The sequence below is a fragment of the Myxine glutinosa genome, chromosome 9 (genome assembly GCF_964187855.1).
Source record: "Myxine glutinosa chromosome 9, kmMyxGlut1.1, whole genome shotgun sequence".
Taxonomy (NCBI): Eukaryota; Metazoa; Chordata; class Myxini; order Myxiniformes; family Myxinidae; genus Myxine; species Myxine glutinosa.
The window spans coordinates 44359768-44386749 of NC_136269.1; the positions used below are offsets into that span (position 1 = coordinate 44359768).

The 26982-nt window shown below is 42.1% G+C and overlaps 1 protein-coding gene across 7 annotated transcripts in view; it reads left to right on the plus strand.

The window, feature by feature from the left end:
- Window positions 1-26982, plus strand: part of WWOX (WW domain containing oxidoreductase) — a 198273-nt gene that overhangs the window by 121448 nt on the left and 49843 nt on the right. For all 7 annotated transcript variants that reach the window (XM_078784324.1, XM_068129205.2, XM_068129204.2 and 4 more), the window contains 2 exons: window positions 15485-15573; window positions 18558-18743. In XM_078784324.1, coding sequence (XP_078640450.1) covers window positions 15485-15573; window positions 18558-18743 — 275 coding nt within the window. The remainder of the gene's footprint in view (window positions 1-15484; window positions 15574-18557; window positions 18744-26982) is intronic.

Sequence of the window (26982 nt, forward strand, 5' to 3'; positions counted from 1 at the left end):
CAACTCAACCACACTCTTGCACGTCTCCCTGTCCAACCACTCTTTCTCTCTTGGTCCAACCACTCTTTCTCTTTCTTGGTCCAACCACTCTTTCTCTCTCTTGGTCCACTCACTCCTCACCACCGACCACCACGCTTCTTGCGCGCGCGCCTTTATAGCGCCTCCGGCGATCAAGCCGCCGGCCTTTAGGACACGCCCATCGGTGTGCTCACCTCGGCCTGGTTGGTCACGTGACCCTCTGGCTTCGCCCTTGATGACGACGGGCGGGCATGCCCTCTTCCCCGACCCGAGCACATGTTCAATGGTGGTTTTGGAGGGGATGTAATTGGCAATCGAGGCTTGGCAATGACGAAAGGGGATGTGAAAGGAAATGGAGATTTTGGGGAGGGGAATGAAAGGGGATCTATTCTCTTTCACTGGTGCAATGGAGTACTTCAATTAATGGGAGACACAGCCTTACCCTAAAACACAGAATAAGATATAACTATCGAACAGGGGTATTCTATTATTGGCTGACGTGTATGCTTGTGGACTAATTATGGGATGCCCTTTCACCTTTACACAGCTCCAGAGGCAGGGGGCGCAGAATAAACAATAATAATAATAATAATAAAGCACACAATCAAAAAAATACAGTCCTCATATCCGCAACAATATATATATGTATATATATATATATATACACAAAGAATTAAGTTAAGCACCCCCCCGTTTTTTTACAACCTCGCACATTACAAGTTTGTTGTCGTCAAAACAGTGTAATATACCCATGATATTGCTATATTTTCTGGAGAAGTGATATTATGGTCACATAAAAACATAACAATCATGCCGTTTTCAATATTTTATTCTGAATAATTTAAGGTGAAATTTTTTGGGAATTTTAGGCATATTTTCACCTCAATTTAAGTATGGAGCTATAGGTCCATCACGGACAGTGTGGATGACGTTTATGTTTTCTAACGTACAGTCATTGTTCTGAGAAGACCTCTAGCGATCTTTGCGTCAATAACGTGTGTAGGACCCACGTGATCGGATGGAGCAAGGTGCTGTGACAACCATCCCCTGGCCTGCGTACAGTCCTGACCTGAACCCCCTCGAGCACGTTTGGGACATGTTGGGACGACAAATTGCGAAGATGGTCCCTCCAATAGCCAATCTGGATGAATTGGAACGTGCATTACATCGGGAATGGAACAACCTGCCACAGCAACGCATACGACGGCTTACAGGGTCTATGAGACGTAGGGTTGAGTCAGTGATCCGATCACGTGGGTCCTACACACGTTATTGACGCAAAGATCGCTAGAGGTCTTCTCAGAACAATGACTGTACGTTAGAAAACATAAACGTCATCCACACTGTCCGTGATGGACCTATAGCTCCATACTTAAATTGAGGTGAAAATATGCCTAAAATTCCCAAAAAATTTCACCTTAAATTATTCAGAATAAAATATTGAAAACGGCATGATTGTTATGTTTTTATGTGACCATAATATCACTTCTCCAGAAAATATAGCAATATCATGGGTATATTACACTGTTTTGACGACAACAAACTTGTAATGTACGAGGTTGTAAAAAAACGGGGGGGTGCTTAACTTAATTCTTTGTGTATATATGTATATGTAAATATACATACATGCATGCAGTGAGGCTCACACCCCGGTTGAGGCTCCGCATTGTGAAATCCTCTGTCTTGTTTTGAGATGCCACTTTTTGATTGCCGTCTCTTTGAACCACTCGAGAATATCTTTGAGGAGTGGAGTCTTAAAGTGATGAGTATATGAAAGCAGATCTTCTGAAATACCTGCGTGTCTCGCCTGAAGATTTCTGTACTTCTTGCATCAAGGCGGACACCATGAAGATGGGAGGAATGTATACATATAGTCAGGGAATTGCTTGAGAAACATGTTTGCTTCCATTATCTTCAGTTTACTTTGAAATTTCCCAGAAGTAAAGGTTGCAGGTTAGGCCAGAAACCTGGCTTGCAGGATTGCCTAGGGGTATGTGCATTCTCCTTTGAGCAGTCTCGCCTGGGTTCAAATCATGACCCAGCTATAAACTGCGTCACCCTGGTGTTCCACTTGCAGGATGACACATCAGTGTGAGCCGTTAATCGGATGGACGTTAAGATGGAGGACCTGTCTGCGAGTACTGGTCATTGGTGGAGCACATTAATTTATCAGCACCTTGGTTTCAAAATTCCTGCTCCCACCTAATGTGTCTAGCATGGCCACGCTCCCAGCAATGGTGCACATCACAACGGCCATATTTTGCACATAAATGAATGAATCGGAAATGCCCTTGTATAACACCTGTGATTCATTTATTCATTGCAAATGCATCATTTGTTGTGCTGAACTGCATTTCGCTCAAACTTTGTCGAATGCAAACCATGGAACTTGTGTACAATACTTTATTTTTGAATATTTGTGAGCTTTCAATGCTTGCTACTTTTTTTTTCTTCTTTTTTTTTTGCACAGCAAGTGAACCCACATCATGCCATACTGTTGAAGGCAGGATATTAGTGACGACTCGTCATTGACAGAATCCTCTCTCGTATTCACATCAACAGCTAGCTGTTAACCTTAAAATGATTCTGAGCTATCAACTTAGTCATTCAAAGTACATCGAATGGAACATTTAAAATATTCATCAAAATAGATAGAAATTATTTCATTCTATGCAAGAGATTAGAGATGCAGTAGAAGAATAATTAACTTGGTCCACAAAGGCTATTTGCTCTTCTTTTTTATTCCTCCGCCGACAAAGTCGCCGGAGGCATTATGTTTTCAGGCTGTCCGAGTGTCCGTCCGTCGTCCGTCCGGGATAGGTTTTTGTTACCGTGATAACTTGAGAACGGCTGAAGGGATCTCGGTCAAACTTGGTGCAGGTATGTATAATGAGGTAAAGATGAACTGATTAGATTTTGGGGTCACGAGGCCAAAGGTCAGAGGTCATGTTAGGTAAAAATCATGTTCCCGCGATAACTTGTGAAGCAGTGATTTGATTCTGACCAAATTTGGTACACTCATGTAGTATGATGTAAAGATGAACTGATTCGATTTTGGAGTCAATAGGTCAAAGTTCAAAGTCTGTTATAGGTCTATAACTTGAAAACGACTGAAGTGATGTAATTCAAACTTGGTACAGGTATGGCTAATGATGTAAAGATTAACTGATTAGATTTTGGGGGCAAAGTTCAAAGGTCGAAGTCCTATTAGGTCTATAATTTGATAATGGCTGAAGTGATCTAATTCAAACTTGGTACAGGTATGTATAATGATGGAAAGATTAACTCATTAGATTTTGGGGTCCCGAGGTCGAGGTCAGACGTCATGTCAGGTGTTACGTGTTCCTCCCCGACTTCCTGGTCTCGGTATACCTCCGAACCCCGAGAGGAGCCACGGCAGAAAAATATGTTATCCTGTGTCAAAAATCAATGGTGAAACCACACCAATTGCAAATAATACACACACCAATAATACAAACAAATATTGAATTAAAAATCACACAAAAATAACAGTACAAAAATAATAGGAATCAAGAGTACAATCAATATCTCCTATGATGGTACCATCCGCTAACATGCATGAGGTAACTCACTGTGCTCCAAGTGAGTGGAAAATAACCTTCGTCAGTGTCTCTATATTCCCATCTTCGAGCTCAGAGTTGGTCCCCTCCAGTGATCAACGGAATGATGTCGAATCGAAACTAGAATCTCGTTCAGAGAACAGGCATAGACACGCCGCCCAAAACGGCACAATGGCGCACGCGGCCCAAAGCAGAGAAAATGGTCATGTGGTTAAGGCGGCACAAAGGCGCACTCATGGCGACTGGGAAATCCAACGGCACCCTCCAGGTATGAACTTTCACTGTTCACGGTCGGCGAGCCACAAAGTAATCGTCAAAAGCCTCGGTGCACACACACACCACAGATACGTCTGAAAGCGGTGGAAACGGTCGACGAAGCAAGGAAAGTCTGCTCGACGCGCGCAGCGCATGAGTCAAAATGGCCGACGGCTCGTGGTTCTCGAGTCGTCACGACGCAGCGATGATTCTTCGGAATCTAACGCCAAACCTGACACGCAGGATGATCCGTCACAGCAATAACAACTTTATCGCAGGAATTCCTTTTTCCCAGGAAACCTAAAGTACGTGACTCTTGCTCGACAACGTTCGTTGCAGACCGCAAAGCAACCAGCTTCTTCTCCAACCCTCTCGCTCTGCCCTCCTCTCTTCTCTGCCGTCGTCTTCCGGTTCGGTTTCCGGTATCATTTAAAGTTAGCCTTTTTAACTTTAGATAACTGTTCATGAATAATAACCCTTTTGAGAATAATAATAGTACATAATATCAGAAATATGTCACGTGGGTGAAAACCATAACAACAGAAGTTACTAATCCGTAACACAGGTAAAAATGTGATAAATTGTGAACAGCTGAAGGGATTTAAATTAAAACTTGGTACCAGTATTACAATGATGTAATAATGTGGGTGAAGGCATATCGATCGACGTCGTGATGTCAGAGTGTCATTCTAGTTTCTATATACGTATTACGAATTCATTTATAACAAATATTCTCAGCTTTCTTTGGATGTTCTTTGAGAATTTTGGCTGACAAGATGACAGAGCTGTCTAGCCTGGGTTTGAATCCCGACCCAGCTATAAATTCATCCCGGTGTTTAACGGGCAGGGTGATTCATCAATGTGTGACTCCAAAATCGTCCATCTGATGAACCTTAAACTGGGTGTCCTGTCTGCCAGCATTAGTTGGTGGATGTTAAAGATCCCATGTTGTCCTTCGCGAAGAGTAGGCGAGCTTTCGCCAGCACCATGACCAAATTCCAAATTCCTGCCCGAACTATTGCTGGGAAGGCAATGGAAAACCACCCAGTATGGTATAACCCTTGCTCAGGAAGCTAATTCGGCAGAAACTACTCTCTGTGAAGAGTATGGTACATCAGAGAGAGATCAGATGAGAATTCAATCTTACAACCATCTCTATTTGAAATTTCTCCAAAACCTTCCCACCATGTTACCACCAGAAATCTCTTTTATTTGGGCCAAGTGTAATATGCTGATGTAAAAAATAAAAATAAACTGATGTCAACTATTTTACTCGCATTCGCATTTTGCACCGCTCGGTTTGCTTGCCATGTGAAAAGGACAAAAGAAATGTTGGCTGAAAATTCTCCCATCTTTGTTAGGCTTTCTGTTCTGTCCTCAATTTCTATTTAGCATCGACAAAATAATTTCTGAATTATGTAAGTGATTAGATGACATATTTGGGTTAAAATGGGACCATTGCTTTATGATTATTGTGCATTTAATCTTCATTTATTTTGCAAAAATGCCTGGACAGGTTTTACTCATTTTTATTACCTCCTTTTATGGAGGTTACGTTTTCACCCCTGTCTGTCTGTCTGTTTGTTTGTCTGTCTGTCTGTCTGCTTGTTTGTTTTTGAACAAGATATCAAAAAGTTATGGACGGATTTGGACGAAATTTGGCAGAGTGGTAGTGTATATGACAAGGACGAAATTATTAGATTTTGGTGAAGATCCGGATTCGGATCCGGCTCGTCGTGTTTTTAAAGTGATCCTTCACCATTGAGAGATCGGGCAAAAAGCGATATATAACACTGTTATTAAAAAAGTTATGGACGAGTTATGACTAAACTTCGTGTAGAGTTTGGTTCGGTGACGAGAACAAGCTGATTAGATTTTGGTTCAGTTCTGAATGCAAATCCAGCCTATCATTGGAATACAAAACATAAACTGTTCAGCCTGACGGAGGTATGCTCTCTACCGAGTGCCGTTCTAGTTGGAGCATGTGTATGTTGGTTCCCCTTCATATAAAGGAAGACTATTTGCATAAAATGTGCATACTACCTGGAAAATTATTTACAGTGCACAAGCTGCTGCCCAGACAGCATCCGCACTCTGAGGTAGCAAGCAGCGTAACTTGGTGTCAAGGAACCTCCAAGAAAACCAGATCACTTGCTTTACCCCCAGTTCAGGCAGGAATTTTCAATTCGGCCATGGTGCTGGTGACACTCTCCTACACCGTAGGATATTTAACGTCCACCAACTAATTTTGGCAGATGGAACACCGACTTTGACGTCCATCCGAGGGGCGGCATACACATTGATGCCTCGCCAAGCTTGTGAAACACCAAGATGACAATATATAGCTGGGCCTATATTTGAACCCAGGCTAGACATCTCGGAGTGAGTGTACATACCTCTGGCCAGCCTGCAAGGCCACGAGCATAGATACTTCCACGTGGACCTGGACCACCCACATGGGCTGGAAAAGAAAACATCCAAAGAACAACCAAATGTTTTTTTTCGTTTCCAGATTTTGTTTTTCTTAATTAATGCGATTACTCAATACTCACTGATGATTATTGCAAGCATTAATCCAATAACATTACCAAGAGTCAAAATCGTGTATTTGATCATTTCTTCTGTGCAACTTCCGTTTAATCACCGTCATGCTGGCGTGGAACTCTGCAGCTCTCTGTTGATACCAATTGCCTTGTTCAGAATGTCTTGCCTCGTCTTGTCTTGTTTAAATATAGGACACCGTTCCCATCTGCTCGTATCGGTCTGGCTGGGTGTTCCCTCAAAACAGTCAGATACCAAAATCTGGATTCTCTACCCCCTACCTCAAACCCATCTGGCCTGTCGATGAAGTAAAGGCAAATTGGTGAAGCTGCTGCAAAATGTTAATTTCACATTCACTCTTATTTAAAATACAACCTACCTTACCTACCCTTGTCTATCCCTCTCTTCCCCACAGATTACTGGGAGCTTTTTGAATGCTCTTTCAAACTGAATTACCGTATCAATAAATATGGTGTTCCACTCATTGAGGATGGGCTTTTGTGCTCATGGTTTATGGTCAGCCAGAGAAACACTCAAATTAAACCTCCATTCCTCGTTCTTCCCAAAACCTTTTTTGTTCTTTCTTTGCACAATAAAAGCCTTCAGGGCATGGAGTAGGGAAAGTTTATCAGGGCATGCAGCTGAGATGAGGGTAGTATAGGGGACAGGGTATTGAATGTACTGCAGCCCAGATGTTCTGGTTTGGGAAGCAGTTTAAAAAAACTTTCAGCAGCGCATGTCTCTTTAAACCTTATTTAAACTGATTCCCGCTCCCCCCTCATCGCCCCACACCCCCTCTCCGAGAGTGAAACAAGGACTTTTGGAAAAGATCCTGCTTGTCAATACTGGCATTCCTTGTTATTCATTTTGGCTACATGATGCTTATTCTCCCAGAGACAAATTTAGTTGGTGAGAATATGTGCAGAAAGCACATAAAAAAATTAATATCTAAAACCTGTCCAATGCTATTTTGATTTATCTGCCGCTTCTGCATACGAGTTCTTGTTGGAAGGACAATATCACAAACTTAATTTTTCAACCTCTCCAAATTGCAAAGCCCTTTCAGTAGTTTGTTGCTTCCTCTGAGTCTGTGGCCCACATAGAGATGGTGTGTTTGTTGGCCTCGAGCACCCGCAGCTTTGCAGGTGTTACATTTTCATGCACGTTTGTGCTGGCGCCAGTCTCAAAGTCCAGGACCAGCGTGCAGTTATACAATATCAATCCCTTTGTTGCTTTTAAATCGCGCACACATTTTCTTCCCCGTTGCCAGTTGTTATTGCGTCCAGCTGCGGGCCCACAGCACTGCACACCCGACCTGACACACCCCTGGTTTGCCTGACCCGAGACGGATCGGCACAGGTTCAACTTTGACATGACATGCAGCTCACAACTGTATTTTGTTGTTGGTGGTGATTTATTGTTTTTCAGCATAATTTATTTTAACATACCATTTTGATTTTGCTCTCTTGTTACTTCTGATGATCGTGTGTGCACCTGCGCCTAATATATAGGAATTTATCTTCTTCTTGGCTCGTGCGTGCGAAGCGAAACATGGTTTTGAGCAATTGGTTCACGTTGTCTGTCTATCTACCTTTCTGTCTATCTACCTACAGACGTCAGTTTATGATCAGGAACAACTTAATTTAAATTTTATGTTATATTTTGAACATGAATCAGAAAACAAACCTGCAGTTTAGCAGTACTTTGGCTCTGAATTTGGAAAATTGTATGGAATCTGTTCCTGAGCATGCACCTGCACAGATGGAAGGTAATTTTGAAAGTTATTTTTCCGAAATAATCTCATACATTAGGTCCCGGTGTCTGGCCGTCTGTACGTCCGCACATATGTCCATTGACATTAGACTAAAACATCTCACAATCTACCCGACCGATATGGACCAAACTTGGTACTATGCATCAATACAGCATGGTCTCATGGGGTTGTGCTCCCCACCCGGATTCACCCCCTTTATTGTGGAAGTGTAAGGGGTGTTTTGCCCCAAATGTTGGTATTTCATTCAAAGACATTCTTCTCAGAAACAGACAACCGGATCCAGACCAAACTCGCCATGTGGCATTGTCACCATGCCCTAACCTTAAGTTGTGCTCGCCATGGCCATATATCTCCTGGAAAGAGGGCCAAGTATTCTCTCCCCTAATCCCTCATATTCACTAAGACATATTTTCCTCATAAACTACATGACTGATGTGGACCAAATTTGGTACGATACATCACAACGTTCAATTGTCATGGGGGTTGTGCTCCCCTTGCGGATCCACTCACAAGTGGCTGAAAATGTGGGATTTGCCTCAAATTTAAGTAATTAATTTTAACATCTCAGAAACCATAGGGAAATAACCGTCAATCCTTCACGGGGCTATTTTTTACTTTGTCTGCCTGTCTGGCAATCAAACAAAATTTAAACGACTTCTACTGTTTTTGCTGTAAACAGGAAACCTGCTGTTTGTAAGGACATCATAAAGGACACAAACAACAGGCACAAAGGACTAATTAATGTGTTAAATAAGGTGGTGTAAAAGAATGTGCATCAACGGCAATAAACTTCCAAATCGTTTTTCCCTACAACCTTCAATTCAAAGTCATTGTTTTATTTCAATTGAATGATATACTTTAACACTATAGAACACGAAGCACCTTATTAACCCTTTCAATAACTTCAGTTTATCATCACTTGGACAAAATATTCCGCCATTTTACATCATCTTTACCAATCAACTTTGCCGCTCATTCCCTCAACGTTGGGATATATTGAGATTCAGATACGGTGACCACTCGTATAAATCTAGATCGTGCTCAGAAGCACAATAACCAAGAGTTTAAAAGACCCTGTTGCCCATGTCCCTTTTTTTCTCAAGACTGCATGGAGTAAGGTGTTCTATGAACTCTTTTTTTTTTCTTCTTTTTTTTTCTTCTGCTGTGCCTACCATTCAATGATTTAACTTGGGGTGTTTCTTAAAAAATAGCAACTATGGTTGACAAGTATTGTTTTTTGTTGTTCTTTATTATTTTTCAACCAGAGGTCATGAGTTTGGCAGGTTAATAAAAGCACCTGAGAGGCTTTGTGCACCCTGATTGCCTGGTTGTTTGTCAGTGCGGACACTGTCCGCCTCAACAAGAGAACCTTTAATATTTTTTTTCCAGGCAGCCTGGCTTACGGCTGGTAAAATATTTTGTTTGCGTAATTAAAACTTGCACTCGTTCATGCATGTGTGCTGTGCAAAGAAATAACAGTGCGGAAAAGGGTTTGTGGCATTGGCAGGGGCAGCATTTTGCTTTGGGTTTTCATAGGTAAAGCACCAGCTGTTTCCTCTCATTCTTGGTCACACTGCCTTAAATGTGGGGAAAATTCACTCTGCTGGAAATACAGGTGGTATACGTTAGGGGAGCAAAATAGGGAAGGCAGAGATGACTTATTTTCACAATTTGTTTTAGCAAATCAACATCTCTGGCCCTTTCACTGAATACTTAATCACTTACCCATTGTTGTATGTGTGGGAGATGACTGAAGGATTAAAATGCACTTCTTTTTTTTTTTTAGCATCAAATGATGCATCAAAGCTCATGAACATGTTTTGGTGTGGAATTGTTTTATATCAGCCTTTTTTGGGATGGGGGGGGGGAGGGAGGTTATTTGTGCATAGAGACTTAAGTAGAGGGGCTGAATAAAATTGCGGCAATTTTCGACCTGTTTTGACATTCATTAGGAAGTGACGATCTTTGCAATTTGTTTGCAAATGAGCAAAATTACTACGATATGTTTTCTGCAATTTGGAGCAATTTTCCTTAAAACTTCTGTCCATGCTCATTTCCTCTACTTATACGGTTCCTCAAATTCCATGCCAATGAAATTGCCGAGCACTGACATTAGTGCCGTCTTTAATGCAGCCTTGACTTACATCTTCCCGGCCTTCAATGACATTTTCAGCTGTAGTCTTGTCATTGCGCTCTGTTCGCCATAAAAGTGAGCATAATGGAATTGTTTCGGAAGCAGCGGCCTGTTGGACAAACCGCTCCATGGTGTGCACCATCTCGTCTCCTCCGTGCACCCATAGCAGCTCCCTCACCTCCCTCCACCCCCACTGGTAATTATTTTCCAGCCAGCGGGTTGGGAGGCACCCAGACGTGATTAATTAGTTCTACACGCGATAAATTGGTACTTTTGCAAAGTCCCGCCTTGGCGCAGACCTGCGGATCGCTGCCTCACTCCAGGCAATCTGTCTTGTCTCTTGATAAGTGCAGCCTGCAACAGGGTGCTGAGATATGCCCACAAACTTATTTTCAGTATGTCATATCTGGCACTGTTCCCACCTCAGTCCTTACAAGATCATATTTCTTATACCACACCCTCACTGACACCCCATTAATTGTCTTCATACAAACATTTCCAACCTCACGATAAGGGGTTGTTCATTTCCTCCACTCCTCTCTCCTCTTTATCCCTGTTAGCATCTGAATTCTCATTACCACATATCATCTTTATTGCTTGGGGAGGGTAGGGGTGAATTATTCGAGGCCTTTCCACCTGTTTTTAATGATGTCCATCTGGATGAGGCATGTCAGTAAGCACTTTGCTCATTGTCATCCAAGTAATCACTGCAGGGCCAAGCTTGCACGGCTTTCTAATGGCTTTGATTCTGCAAACTGACTAGGGGATCCTGATAACTTTGTGTTCATGATGCTAAATTAAAAGACTACCGTTCAAAGAATTGGCCTTGGAAAAATGGTCACGAATGATTTGACGAAGTGTTTAAAATGATCATTCTCGCTGCACTGGAATGCCAAACGCATAAAACCAAGAACCCAAGTGCTTGTTCGGTCGTACTCCGTTATGAGTATGTGTTCCATTGTATGACAAAATGGGATCAGCCCACGTTTGGGGTCGAGACGAAAAGTCTGCATTGATGGATGTTGAGGAACAGGACTCTATTGTGGGGAAGTCACTTTTGGCAAACCCTTGTGCTTCTTTTAATATATTCGTTTGCTGCATTTATTGGTACCGATATTGCTTTCCCATGAATTGCAATGTACCACACAGCAACATCTGCGGTTCACGTAAAGTAAAGTTGGAGAAACCAGGGTGTATTCAGACCAGGGGTGCATTGTGACGTGTACTCCATCAGCTATTTTTGACCAGTGACATTGTGCCATCGTGTCTTATTAGCATTTGACGTCCTTAATTTAAAACGTTCTATGACGACGTTCTAGTGGCACTTTTACATGCAAAATAACTTGTTAGGTTTTGACTTATTGGTTCCAAGGATTTAACACTTAGAAAGACGTTACAAATTTTATTTTATTTTATTTTTTTATCGTAAACTGAGTGCCTTGAATTTAGCCACACTTCCAACCTTTCTGTTGAAGAGTCTGACTTATCTTAAAACCAACTTTATCAGTATTGAAATTATTTAGTTTTCCCACTAAGTATGTTACTCATTTATCAACACCCATCAACTTACCCTACCGTGAGCCTACGCTTTGTATAAAAAGAGTCTGCAAATCCTTTCACCTGTGCAAACGACTTTTTTGTGCAAGTTTTAAAAAATCGTATTATCAGGATCAATTTCAAGTTTCCCATAACAACACAAATTTTGTGAGGAATACAGTGCCTTCAGAAAGTATTCATACCCCTTGACATTTTTCACATTTTGTGGTTTTACAGGCGGAATTTAAAGTTGATTAAAATCACATTTTTTGTCATTGTTCTACGCATTATACTCCATCATGTCAAAGTGGAAAAAAATTTTTTTAGAAATAATTAAGAATGAAATACAGAAATATCTAATTTACCAAAATTATTTTTCTTGGGTATGTCTGCATCAGCTTTCCACATCTGGATTTAAGGAGTTTCTCTCATTCTTCCTTGCAAATTTGCTCAAGCTCTGTCAAGTTAGATGGGGAGTGTTGGTGAACAACAATCTTGAAGTCTTTCCACAGATTTTCAATGGGATTCAAGTCTGGGTTTTGCTAGGCCACTCAAGGACTTTCATGTTCTTGTTCTGAAGCCATTCCAGTGTTGCTTTGGTGGCATGATTGGGGTCATTGTCCTGTTGGAATGTAAAACTTTGCTGCAGTCTAGGGTTTTTGCACTCTTAAGCAGGTTCTCCTCAAGGTTTTGCCTATATTTGCCTCCATTCATTATTCCCTCTGTCCTTACAAGTCCCCCACTCCCTGCTGCTGAAAAGCATCCCCATAGCATGATGCGGTCACCATGCTTCATGGTAGGGATAGTGATAGATTGGTGATGAGCTGTGCTCGGGTTCCGTCAAACGTAGAGCTTTGCATTCAGGCCAAAGAGTTCAACTTTCATGTCATCAGACAACAGAATCTTTTGCCTCATTCTCTGAGTCTTTCACGGGCCTTTTTGCAAATTCCAGGCATGCTGTCTTGCACCTTTCTCTCAGGAGTGGCTTCCGTCTGGCCGCTCTCCAATAAAGCCTAGATTTGTGAAGTGCTGCAGAGACTTTTGTCCTTCAGGCCTGTTCTCCCATCTCGACCAAGGAACTCTGCTGTTCTGTCAATGGTCATTGGGTTCTTGCTCGCCTGCCTGATGAAGGTCCTCTTGCGCGGTTGCTCAGTTTGGTTGAATGGCCAGCTCGTTACATATTCTTTCCATTTCCTAATGATGGAGCTCACTGTGCTCTTGGGAACTTTCAACACTCTAGAAATTGTTTTATACCCTTCACCAGATCTATGCCTCCTCACAATTACATCTCAGAGTTCTACAGACAGTTCTTGGGCTTTATTACATGCACTGACATTTGTGGGACCTTGTATAGAAAGGTGTTTCTTTCGATATCATGTCCAATCAATGGAATTGGCCACAGGTGGATTCCAATCAAGTTGTAGAGACATTTGAAGAATGACCAAAGGATATTGGATGCACCTGAGATCAATTTGTAGTGTCATAGCAATGGGGTTGAATACCTATCGACTCAAGACATTTCAGCTTTTCATTTTTAATTATTTTGTAAGAATTTATAAATAAAAATTTTTTTTATTCCACTTTGTCATAATGGGGTATTATGTGTAGATCAGTCACAAAAATGTTAATATGATGCATTTTAAATTCAGGCTGTAACACAACAAAATGTGAAAAAGTCAAAGGGTGTGAATACTTTCTGAAGGCTTGGTATACTGTATATTGTAGCTTCCAACCCGTAAGTGTATATTCGATAATCCCCAATGGTTTATGTCTTTATATTTGAATGTGGAGCCTTACCATGCTGATCTCTGGTTGTTAACAGTAATCTCATCTTTTATACACAAATTATGCAACTCAGTCATTCCTATATATTGTTGCTTGTCTGTGTGTTTGTCTGTGAGCAGGATATCTCAAAAAGACATAGACATATTCAGACAAAGCGTGGTGGACAAGACGAGTGTGACGAGGCCAAATTTGTTCGATTTTGGTGAAGATCCAGATCTGGATCTGCATCCAAAACTTCTTAAGTGATTCTTCACCATTGAGTGATGGGGCCAAAAACGATATATAGCACAATATTTCAAAACCTTGTGGACGGATTCGGACAAAACTTGGTGGATGAGTGGGTAGGTGTCAAGAACCAGCTGATTAAATTGTTGTTGAGGTATGGATGCATATCCTGCCAATCTGTGGGATATAAACGTAACCTATGCTCGTATGCGTAAATGTATGCGCTCTATCGAGTGCTGTTCTCATTCAATATGGGTTTTCTCATGTATTATTGTAATCCTGATTTGTGCTTGTGCTTTACATGTGTACTGCACTGGTAAACTGATAACATAAGAATGTAGAAGGTGATATAAGAATGTGAAATGCAGTTTTTGACACTTGCCCATACACCGCTCACGTCACCAGGCCAGAACTGCATGTTGACCTCGCATTTGATTTGGACAGCAAGGGAGATACTCATAGCCGGACCTTGCAGGACATTGGCCTCTGGCCCCGTGGTGATAATTGGAAGCGAAGGGTGTCGTTTGTCTTTGCTCGGCCGGCTCTGAAGAATGTATGATGCCCTGTCACGCTGCTGACAGCTTGATGGATTGGCCTGCATTTCCCCCCCTTATCTTTCAACGGGCTCTTCATTTTTGCAGTTTTCCATGCCCTGATCACCTTCTGACTTGCACACTTTTTTTTTTCTCCTCCCTCCATATGTTAGGGTGAATTGCTGAAGACGAGATTGCTGTTACCAAGCTTATGTATATTAAAGAGAAATGAATTGCCCTTGCAGGGCTGCATATGCATGTTTATCCACTACACTTGTGTGCTTAAAACATACATCTACAACGGTATTACAAGTAAAATGAGATGTATATGGTTCCTTCCTTTGTTATCTTTCTGAAGATTCATGTAAGTGATTTTTCTCGATTGCAATCAGCTGTAGGAAGCCAATTTCCAAGCATATCGATAGCTTTTGAAGAAATCAATGACGTTACGTCTCTTATATCAGGAAAACGTCATTACATGCATGCATGGAGGAGAGTACGGTATAAAGATGCCTCCTTCAGGCAGGTATTACCGTCCTTGAGGAAGTTAAAAATGTTTTTTTTTTTTTCCGAAAAGACCAACATAAAAAATAAAGTTTGCAGCCTTCCAACACCACCCACGATCGAGCAGCTCACTTATGAGATCTTTCACGTTCCCACCTGCCTGATGAGCTGAGGTTGTGCAGCGCGCTGGATGCTCCGTGGGGTTTTATCATCCGCAATATGTCACGGTCACACAAGAGCGAGCCAGTGGCGTCCGGGGAGGCGGAGAACTCATTCTCCTTTGATTATCGCCTCCCGACTTCCCACCACATCAATCTCCCGTCACCGCCGTGCCGACTCCAAACTTTAGAACCGAGCGGCATGCAGCAGGGTGAAGATTGGATGGAGGGGGCTGCTTGTAGGTGCAGTAGGCATAGAGGCCACGTGGGCAAAAAGGTTTTCCCTTGGGAGTGATCTCAAAGTAGAGAAATGAGTTGAAAGTTTGTAAATGAAATGCATTCTACCTGTGGAAATATAGGGAAATGTTGGGATGTAATTTCAAAATCTTACACCAATCTGTATTAACATTTCCTTTTCTTTCTCCCTGTTCTGTTTTCAGGCAGCGGCGACAGTGGAAGGTATAAATTTGGACCTAGCATCTTTGAAAAGCGTCCATGACTTTGCTGAAGCCTTCACATCTCGTGGAATGTATGTCTTCACCTGCACCATCACTATTGGTGTGACCTGTCAGAATTGTTTGCCAATACAATGCACGTGTCCGAACTGTGAAGCAAAAGGCTGCGGTCTCTTGACCATTCTGTCTGTCTTTGCAGATACACATTGGTATTCTATATGTCGATAACACCACATTGTCCTAGGTTTAATTCATGAATGACCCTTCACCAGTCCATATCTGTGAGATTTCCACCTTTCAAATCTTGAACTTTAAAATTTTAACTCCCATTTTAAATACCTAGTTTGGAGGAAAGGAACCTTAGGTGGTCTATTATAGCAGTATTGAACTAAACTTATGGAGTTGCTATCCTCTCTCCCTCTTCTATCAAATCCTCAGATTGTGTAAAAATCGCTACCTATTAACTTTTATATTCATGTGAAATGCTCTGTACCCTCAATTCACTTGAAACATCATCGTGACCCCTATTTTCCTGTTTCCATCTACCGTATTGATGGTTTGTTAACCTTGTCCTCATCCTCCTTCTCTTACGTGAGCCTTGACCTCTCTATGCAAAAAATATAAATACCTGTATATATTCACCTCCGCCACCAAAGGTGGACGTTGATTATGTTTTCACCCCTGTCGGTTTGTCTGTCTATTTAACTGTCTGTGAGCAGGATATTTCGCAAAGTTATTAAACCTCATCCTCATCTTCCTCCTCTTCCATAAGCCCTAACCTCTCTATGCAAAATATATAAATATATATTTCATCTCCGCCACAGAAGGTCGGTGGAGGTTATGTTTTCACCCCTGACTTTTTGTCTGTCTGTTTATCTGTCTTGAGCAGGATATTTAAAAAAGTGATTGACAGATCCGGATGTATCCTGGTGGACAGTTTGGGTGTGTGACAAGGACTAACTGATTAGATTTTGGTAAATATCCCGATCCGGATGAGAATTTTTTAATTGATCCTTCACCTTCACCATTGAGAGATGGGGCCAAAAACGATATATAGCACGATATTTCAAAAACTTGCGGATGGATTATGTCAAAACTTAGTGGAATAGTTGAATAGGTGACAAGAACAAACCGATTAGATTTTGGTTTGTGACGAGGACAAATGTTTGAGATGCAGATCCGGCCTATCAGTGGGATACAAAATGTAAACTGTTCAGCCCCGCAGAGGTTTGCGCTCTACCGAGTGCTGTTTTAGTTTGTGTTGGTATCAGATCAAGTGATGGCTATAAAATTGAGTTGAACAAGAAAATATTTTCCAGGTGCAATTGGCGCATGCCGGGTTAGTGTCAAATGATGTTTGAGCTTTTCTGGAAAACCATTGTGGCGTGCAGAAATATGCAAAGGTGCCATAACGAGGTGGGCGCCTATTGTGCAGCTCACTGGTTTATTTTAAGGAGCCCAACAAATTGCGGTGAATACGCTCATCCTGTAATTGTCCCCTCCAGTAAGCAGCATCTTCCCGACGTGCTTTGGAGTTAATGGGGCTTTCAGCCTGTCAGGCACCATATAGCAAACAGCAGGAGTCGCCAATGCTTCTTGTCCACAGCGAGCAATGTTGAAAAAAGCCTGACCGGAGGTTTTGTGTCGCTGCTGAGCGAAAACATTGAGGAACAGTCTCTCTTTTGTTTTTGCTGCCTGTCAAAAGCTTGCGCAGGTTCAAAAACAACAAGCCCACGCATGGAGTCTCTCGGCATGTGCCTGTTTACTACATATCGTAGGCGAGCAGGCAGAGGGAAACGATATTGATGCTTTTTTGTTGCACTTTATTTTCATTTCCCAAAAAATAAAACGTGCAACACGAGGGTGTCCAAACGGAACGGTGCCGTCCAATGATTTGTTCCGGAGGTTTCTTCATTTGCTTAACTATCTTTGACTCATCTTGCAAAGGAAATGTTACTTTCGCATTATGTATTGGTCCTCGCCGTTAGGTTATTGAGTTCAAAAGTCCATTTTAATCATGCTTGTTTTCTACTTATATCACTTTTTTAAATGATAACATTGTTGATTATAAGAAATCAGACTGGTGTTGGCTTAGCGGTTAGGGGCCGGCTTGGGATCCTCGGATCCTGGGTTCGAATCCTGGTCAATCGCTGAATTAACGCCAGGGGGTTAACTCAGCCTGTCATCCTTCCGAGGTCGGCAAATTGAGTACCAGTTCACTGGTAATTCGCTGTGTGTCGCAAAAGGTGACTAACAGGGTTGGCGGCAGGAAGGGCATCCAGCCATAAAACATTGCTTCAAAAAGGGGACCACGGTGCCCGAAAAAGGCCAACCCCTGCTATAGCGGGGAAAAATGGCCTCTGAAGGTGGTTGTTCTTGATTATAAGAAATCGTCTTAACTCTTTGGAATCATATTTGGGATTGCAGGAACAAAACTGGAAACCTAAAAGCATCCTGTAACTTTTTATAATTCGAACAATAATTCCCCATTCATTTTGTCTCGACTGTGTGTTGAGAAATAAACATAAAAGGGCTCCGTTAATATGCAGTACATCATGTAACGAAATAGTGTTTCCACTCGTGTGTTTCTCCACTGATGCATTGACCTATGCTTGGCCTTTCCTACTTGGCTAATTTGGTCTTCTCCCCTTTGGCCAATTTTCTGTCTTCCTTATTTTTCCTTCCCATGCCGTCCATGCACAGCCAAGTGCAATAAATAATCAAATTTACCTCCCTCTACTTCTTCCACTCTTACCAATTCCCACAAGCTCTCACTCCCCAGCTTCTTTTTCCGCTCCACATACCCGCCCACCAATTTCGTAAAAACCATTAACACACATTTGCCTCTGTGTTTCATTTTCCTACAACTCGGCACAGCATGCTTTCATCATATTTGTATTCCTCACCTTATAAATGTTCCAAAATAGTGTACATCTAATTAACGTGAGTGGTACAAGTTGTGGCTCTTTTAGTGCGCACTGACATGTCTATTACATTTTCTCATCTTTTATTATTAAATTATTTTACTTGTAACCTACTTTACCCCTGCCACCAACAGCCCCTTGCATATCTTGATCTGCAATGCCGGTGTAATGGGCCTACCCTGGAGTGTCACACCTGATGGATTGGAAACGACATTCCAGACTAATCACCTTGGTCACTTCTACCTGGCACGCTTTCTGGAGAGCTCCCTCGTTTCTTCGGCTCCATCGAGAATTGTAGTTGTGTCATCAGAGTCTCACCGGTGTGATTTTCTTTCTTATTACCTTCTTTTTGTCCTTATCGATCCCTTCTTGCTCTACTTCCCTCTCCTCCCTTAATCGTTGCTTTTATTTTTTTTGGAGCGTTGCAGATGTTAAAATGGTCCCTCGCCTTACTTGCCTTGCCCCTCACCCCACTCTTTTTTGGGTCGCTCTATTCGACATGTAGTTGCGGAGTTTATGGTCCACTGCATTTATCGTGGACGCTTTGGTCCCCTCAACTTGCTTGTGGGTTGCGAATACTTGTAGACTTTTCGGTATACTCAAATTGCCGTGAACCTGTGGGCTTTCTGGTGTGCTCTACTCCCTGTCTGCTCTGTTTGATTTCAGTCTGCAATGTTTGCTGTGTGTTAGGACCTTTTAGTCCACCCTGTTCATGTCACCAAATGTCCTTCTCCCCAACCAACTCCCGCCCTCCCCCCTCTCCCAACCACCTCCCTTTACCTTATCTTTGTTGATATACACCACCTACGTTTAACACACAAAATTTCCACACACAGACGCGTACGCACAGACGACACACCTGTTAGCTTTTTTCTCAGACTCCCTCCTTTTAATCTTCCTTTTTATATTCCTTTCTCTTGTTTTTGGCTCTGAGGATTATAGCAACTTAATCAGCAGTGAACAGAGCCAAGCTCTGGTGTTTCTGAGCACTGTTAATTATACAACTGTTCCTGGTCACCTGTTCCATTCTGGCTTGCTAGCATGTAGGGACTGCCAAGTCTGCCCATGGGTTTTTCTTTCTTTCTTTCTCTCTTTCTTTCTTCCATCTGCTTTGGCAAATGCACACTGCATACATTCAGGGAGGGCTGCACAGGTGTACAGTGCTTATGCCTTTGAACTGTTTGCTATTGAAAGATGTTGAATGGTAGACTGGTCCAACGTCTGGTTCTTTGACTTATTATGATTATATGAAAACAATTGTGTCACAGTATAAGAGACTTAAGCAGTCTCGTCTTAAACAGCTCGACATTTTGAGTGTTGGAATTTATTGAACATGAGATACAAACTGAAGAGTGATTATTTCTTTTTTAGGAAACACTGGAGACTGCAAACAAGTTAGCCCCCCCACCTCTCTCTCCCGCTTTGCTTTGAGTCGTCATTTAATTGCCTCATCCTAAATTGGCTTGAGAGGATGTTGGTGGAGCTTCCCTTTAAAACCACTCCTGCACTTGTGCTCCTGTTCGAAGGTGGTTACACAATTTAATTCCAGGTAAAATGAAGGAATGTTGTCGATGTGCCTGTGATACACTTGAGCTTTAGTCAATGGTTAATGGTGACCATTAAAATGTTGACATTTTAGGCCTTTGAGAAGGCGATTATGATTAAAATGTCAGGGGTGTGGGATACGAGGGGTGGGATCACTCTTTTTGGGGGTATTTTGAAGCACCATAGTTGCAAAGATTTTGTTTTGCAGAATAAGGTAGCTTTAGTAACTGCAAGCAGTATTTTTGTAAAATCGGAATGAAAGACCCCTCACTACCCAGTACAATACTTATCATTGATATTCTCCATAATTTTCTGCCTGCTCTTACACTAGATACCTGAAAGCAGCACCGCTCGTAGGAATTGCAGCAAAATGCATGTATTCCTTCGTACCAACGATAGCTTTGTTTGCATCCAACTATTTGCACATGGGAAGTGGATAAATAACATCAGGTGGACAAACTTGAATTGTGTGCATTCAGTAACAGGTCTTAAACGCTCATGCAGATGTATGCTGTCAAATGATTCCCTGGATGTTCTGAGTGAATGTGGGAATAATGAATGAGAGTAGTCAAATTGAATAAAAATCATGAATGGATAAAGTATTCGTCATGAATGGAACTCATTTTCATTTTAACACGAGGACCCCTCGTTATTAAGCCCTCTTGTTAGCTTTTATGTGTATATTTTTTGGGGACGGTGGGAAGGAGACTGCAAATTATAACCCTTGAAGTGCTTAAAATAAAAAATAATTCTCCTTTGATTTGGAGGAGCTTGTAGGTATATAATATGTGCTATAAAGTAAACACCAATGTAGTTTTACATTTATTGCAAGAACATTAGGAGATTAAAATGCATAATGGTATCTGGATATTGGATTTGAACCTGTTTCCTGCATCATGAGCCAGTTTTTTTTTTCTACAAGGGCAAAGCTCATGGAAGAGCAAGGTTAAATTGACTGTGAATTAGAAGGGCAACAATAGGCACAACTGGCAAGGGATTAACAAACAGGAAATGGAAAAAAAGAGGGTTGAGCTAGGAGAGGTCAATGGGTTAATAAAGATCATGGGTTATGATAGGGGATGACATGAGGTGGAAGTGCACTGCCTTCTTGAAGTCCTGGAGGGAAGAGTGAGACAGAATAGTCACTGGAAGGTGGTTCCATAGACGAGGCAAGGAAGGAAGAAAAGAGTTGAGGTGTGCAAGTCAGCCTGGATTTTGGAAATTTATGCAGAAGGGGGTTATTGGAAGAATGTGTGTATCCTGGAGTTGCTGGGAGGGTCAGATGACAAAAAGAGCAGAGGAAGCAATGTTGGAGAATAAGCTGTAGAAAACAGAGACCACCGACTTGCCTACGATGTGCGAGCAACAGATCTGGGAGATTCTAATAATTTTGGGAGCTTTATATTCCAAAGAATCCAGGAGAGACAGACATGATGCTAGAGCACCAGCTCTTAGAGGAGAACAGTCTCCATTGAGCTGCAGACAAAGACCTTATAAACTTTGAGTATCTCTGTTTGGTTTTTTTTTCAAGGAAAATTTGAATCGATGGAGGATGCCAAATCTGTGGGCCTGGCTTTGGAGGCCAGCCTTGCTGCGTGGTCAGCCTAGGAAATGTCATGACTGATGGTGAGGCCTTGACGTTTATGAGACTGAACCTCTTTCAGTGGATGGATGATCAAGGAAATGGATAGGTGGGTTCGTTTGACAATCATTCCGAATCAATAGAGTGAGACTGTGGAGATTGAAAGACAGGTTCATAATCATTTCCAGATCAAAATGGGTTTCAAATGAGAACCGCTCAACAGGCCAATGAGCTATAGGTATAATGGATTATTATTGTTATGTTTGTGGGGGTAGATGGTGGAATCTCATAGTAAAGGCAGGATTGTATAATTATAGCATGGACCGTGGATGCGTACGAGACATCTCGATGTATTTAAGTAGGGAAACTGGTGCTTAAGATTGTTTATGTGTCTTCACACGGGGGGGATTAAGGTTAATTTTCCCCCAGTATGTGATTGCCTCCTGTGGCTTTTCCCTACGTTTTTACAACTACAACAAGGCCGGCTATGCAGGGCTTCCATTGGACCGGAACCGCCGACAATGTCCGGACATTTCCGTTTGGCAAGTAAGCCGCCATGCCTTAATGACGCTCACGCCAAGCAAAGCCGGCAGGCCACGCCCCGAAGTTAGTCATTGGTCGAGCAAGACCATGGGTGATTTGAGGGGGCTCGGTGATTGGACAGTGTGACGTCAGAGCGAGAAAGTACTTGGGAAAAGGTCCGTTGAAAGAAGAGTCTCTCTCTCTTGGGTTTTTGTGCTGGAGGAGGATGTTCAGCCATTGTTGTGTGGGCTGGTGAGGAGAGCTTTGCTTGGAGCTGGTGCAACTTGTGCAATTTCGATAGTGAGGCGGAGGTCTTGGTGGCAGTTTGTGGGGCTCTTGGCACTTCGGACAGAGTGGAGAGTGAAAGAGGGCTGTCTTGGCTGCTTGCTTCACGCCTGGGTGTTTTCGACGCGCAGCACTTGTGCCATTTTTGGAGCGCTTCCCACGCAAGTGGCTTCAGCGGTTGCGACGACCACCAAGTTCTTAAAAGCCATTTTGGACTAAAGCTGAGTGCTGGCCGACTAAAAGGAAAACATTTTATTTCTTTATCTTTCCCCTGCGTGTCGTATTTGTGACTGAGTGGAGACGTCTCACAGTAAGAAATATTAGATTTAGCTCAGCATTTATTTATTTATTTATTTGTTCATTTTATTCCTTGATTTACTTCATTAAATTAATCGTGTGGCATTTTTTATTTGTCGTGTTATGTCTGTTGTCATATGTCATGTTGACAATGTCATATCTGTTCATTGTGGGTTTCGGATTAAACCCGTGTGCTTCATTCAGGTAAGTGCTTGTTTCCTTCAACCCGTGCGCAACGGACCAACCGCCAATTTCGGCTATGCACCTCGGAATTAAGGACCATTCCGGTTATCCGTTATCCAGCGGTCTTAATAGCTGGTGACAGGACATTATTATTATTATTATTATTATTATTTTATTTATTATTATTATTATTATTATTATTATTATTCAGACCATAGCCACCTCTGGTGCGCCGTTAGCAATATAAAGTACATGCATGCTACTCTGCAGCAGATGTGGAATTCCCAATACACTGGTACTCATTTCTTCAACCTCATAAAGATGACGGGCTGAGTCAACCCCACCTAGTGTTTATTCAAAGGCTGACCGAGATTCAAACGCAGGACCCTACGATCCCAAGCCAGTCACCTTAACCATTAAGCCAACATGAGGCGAAGTATAATGGATAATTGGAGAAAAGGCCTTGGCCAAATTTACGAAAGGCGTTTAAGAGTTAGACCCGTGTCGACTCACTAATTGTGTGATGATCATCTGTTAAAAGTTGAGCTGTTCTGTTCATCTGTTCTGTTCAAAGTAAGATAAGTGGTAAATGGTTTTCATCCCGTTCATCACTTACGATTAAAGGGCGTGTCCACTCTCCAGACAGCACATCACATCCAAGCGGCAAGCACCAGTCTTACCAACGTGGTTAGATGTGAAAATTTTATTCAAGCCATGATCATTAGGGTCGGGGAATACCTGGCTGCCTGATCAGGAACCCCGCGCACGTCCCGAACCGATAAAAAGATTTGTGATGATTGAAATGTCAGTTGACTTGGATTATTTCAACTAGGGCAAGAATTGTAGATTATGTTACGACTTATCCTTTTAAAAGGAAAACATTATAAATGTGGTATCTTAAAAAAAGAAAGAAATTTAAGCATACATAAACTGTCGTGCAATTGAAATAACACCAGGTGGGTTGACTCATCTTGTCATCCTTCCGAGGTCGGAAAAATGAGTACCAGCCGACTGGTAACAGGACCACTCCTTCCAAAAATGATGCAACCAGCAACTACAGACTGCATACAACATAACGAGATACGAGAAGTAAATTTAACAGAAATTATTTTTTGCTGGGAACAATTATGAAGGTGACAAATAAAAACCTGAATTAAACAGCTTTTCAGAACATACATTGCAGTAAATGAAGCCCTGTGTCTTAATTCCCTGATAGCTTGCACTCTCACTAGGTTTATACACTGCTTTCAGAAAGTATTCACACTAAACTTTTCACATTTTGTTGTGTTACTGCTTGAATTTAAAATGGATTAAATTGAGATTTTTTTGTCACTGATCTCCACATAATAATGGTCTTAATGCTCTACCCCCATAATGTCAAAGTACAATTTTTTTCAGAAATTTTTACAAAATAACTAAAAATGAGGACTGAAATATCTAATTTATATACGTATTCAACCCCCTGAGTCAATACTTCGTAGAAGCTCCGTTGGCAGCGATTCCAGTTTCGAGTCTTCTTGGGTATGTCTGTATCAGCTTTGCCCATATGGAATTTGGGAGTTTCTCCCATTCTTCTTTGCAGATTTGCTCAAGCTATGTCAAGTTGGAGCGTCAGGGAACATACAGTGCATTCAGAAAGTATTCAGACCCCTTTGCTTTTTTCACATTTTGTTATGTTGCAGCCTTATGCTGAAATCGTTTAAATTCATTTTTTTCCTCATCAATCTACACTCAATACCCCATAATGACAAAGAGAAAACAGGATTTTAGAAAGTTCTGCAAATTTATTAAAAAGAAAAAGCTGAAATATCACATTGACATAAGTATTCATACCCTTTCCTATGACACTTGAAATTTAGCTCAGGTGCCTCCCATTTCTCTTGATCATCTTTGAGATGTTTCTACACCTTGATTGGAGTCCACCTGTGGTAAATTCAATTGATAGGACATGATTTGGAAAGGCACACACCTGTCTATATAAGGTCTCACAGCTGACAATGCATATCAGAGCAAAAACCAAGCCATGAGGTCGAAGGAACTGCCTGCAGAGCTCAGAGACAGGATTGTGTCGAGGCACAGATCTGGGGAAGCCTACAAAAAAAAAATCTGCTGCATTGAAGGTTCCCAAGAGCACAGTGGCCTCCATAATTCTTAAATAGAAGAAGTTTGGAACAACCAGGACTCTTCCTAGAGCTGGTCGCCCGGCCAAACTGAGCAATCGGGGGAGAAGTGCCTTGGTAAGAGAGGTGACCAAGAACCCGATGGTCACTGGCTGAGCTCCAGAGATCCTGTGTGGAGATGGGAGAAACTTCCAGAAGGACAACCATCACTGCAACACTCCACTGATCTGGGCTTTATGGCAGAGTGGCCAGATGGAAGCCAAACAGTTCAGTCTTGGTTTCATCAGACCACAAAATCTTGTTTCTCACAGTCTGAGAGTCCTTTAGGTGCTTTTTTTTTTTTACAAACTCCAAGCAGGCTATCATGTGTCTTTCACTGAGGAGAGGCTTCCATCTGGCCACTCTGCCATAAAGTCCTTCAAATCTTTACACAGATTCTCAATGGGATTCAAGTCTCGGCTTTCACTTGGCCACTCAAGGACTTTCACATTCTTGTTCTGAAGCCATTTCAGTGTTGCTTTGGCTGTACGCTTGGAGTTATTGTCCTGTTGGCACGTAAATCATCACCGCAGACCAATGTCTTTTGACATCTGAAGCAGGTTCTCCTCAAGGATTTGCCTGTATTTTGCTCCATTCATTGTTCCCTCTATCCTTACAAGTCTCTCAGTCACAGCCACTGAAAAGCATCCCCGTAGCATGATGCTGCCACCATCATGCTTCACTGTAGGGATGGTGTTAGATTTGTGATGAGCTGTGCTCGGTTTCCGTCAAACGTAGAGCTTTGCATTCAGAGTGGTCATTGGGATCTTGGTCACCTCCCTGCCTGAGGTCCTTCTTGCCTGGTTGCTCAGTTGGGCCAGATGGCCAGCTCTAGGAAGAGTCTGGGTAGTTCCATATGTTTTCCATTTCCTAATGATGGAGCTCACTGTCCTCATGGGAATTTTCATCATTCTAGAAATGGTTTTATACCCTATATGCCTTCTCACAATGTTATTTCGGAGTTCTAGGGACAGTTCCTTGGACTTCAAGGTCGTGTTTCTGCTCTGACGTGCAATGTGGGACTTTATATAGAAAAGTGTGTTTCTTTCTAAAATCATGTCCAATCAATTGAATTGGCCACGGGTGGACTCAATTCCAGTTGCAGACATCTCAATAACAATCAAAGGAAATTGGATGCACCTGAGCTCAATTTGGAGTGTTATAGCAAAGGGGTTGAATACTTATTGACTCAAAACATTTCAGCTTTCATTTTTAATTATTCTTTTAAAATTTCTATTAAAAAAAATTCCACTTTGACATTATGGGGTACTATGTGCAGATCAGTGACAAAAACGTCTCAATTTAATCTATTTTTAATTCAGGCTGTAACGCAACAAAATGTGAAAAAAATCAAGGGGTGTGAATACTTTCTGTAGGCACTGCAAGTAAATGTGCGACTTTACATAAGTTGAAGTAATACTACGGTGACTTGATACTTGAGACTTGCCCTCAAAGACATGAGACTTGCCCCAAGTGACTTATTGACATATCTGGGAGGCGGCTAGGAAACCGTGGTCACGCTGGTCGATGTGGCACATGCCTGCAGGTGTAGCATTGCCCGGGAAAGGAGAGGAGAGGATGGCGTGATGATGTAAAGATTAATGTGCGCTTTCCTCTTCCGAACACTCTGGTGTGCTCTCCGCCGTGTTCAAGCACCCTGCAGCTTTTTTATTCACTCTTGTCGCGCCCTGCCCCATAATGTCGCTAAGCCCCGCCCACTGCACTTATTGGCCATGCAGGTGTCACTCGAGCCAAAACCCCACCCCAGGCTTCTCGGCTTGTCCAGAATGTTCCAGATCCTGCAAGAGCATGCCTGAAACTCACGCACTGGCCTGTCTTAGGAGCATAAAGGACAGAATAGAGGGATTTTTCGACTAACATTGTGAGGGGAGATGACATGCTATCGGAACGATTATCTACATATTCCTATTACCGCTTATTTTGCCACACATTTTCACTAAAGCATGCATCAAGGGAAATAACTAT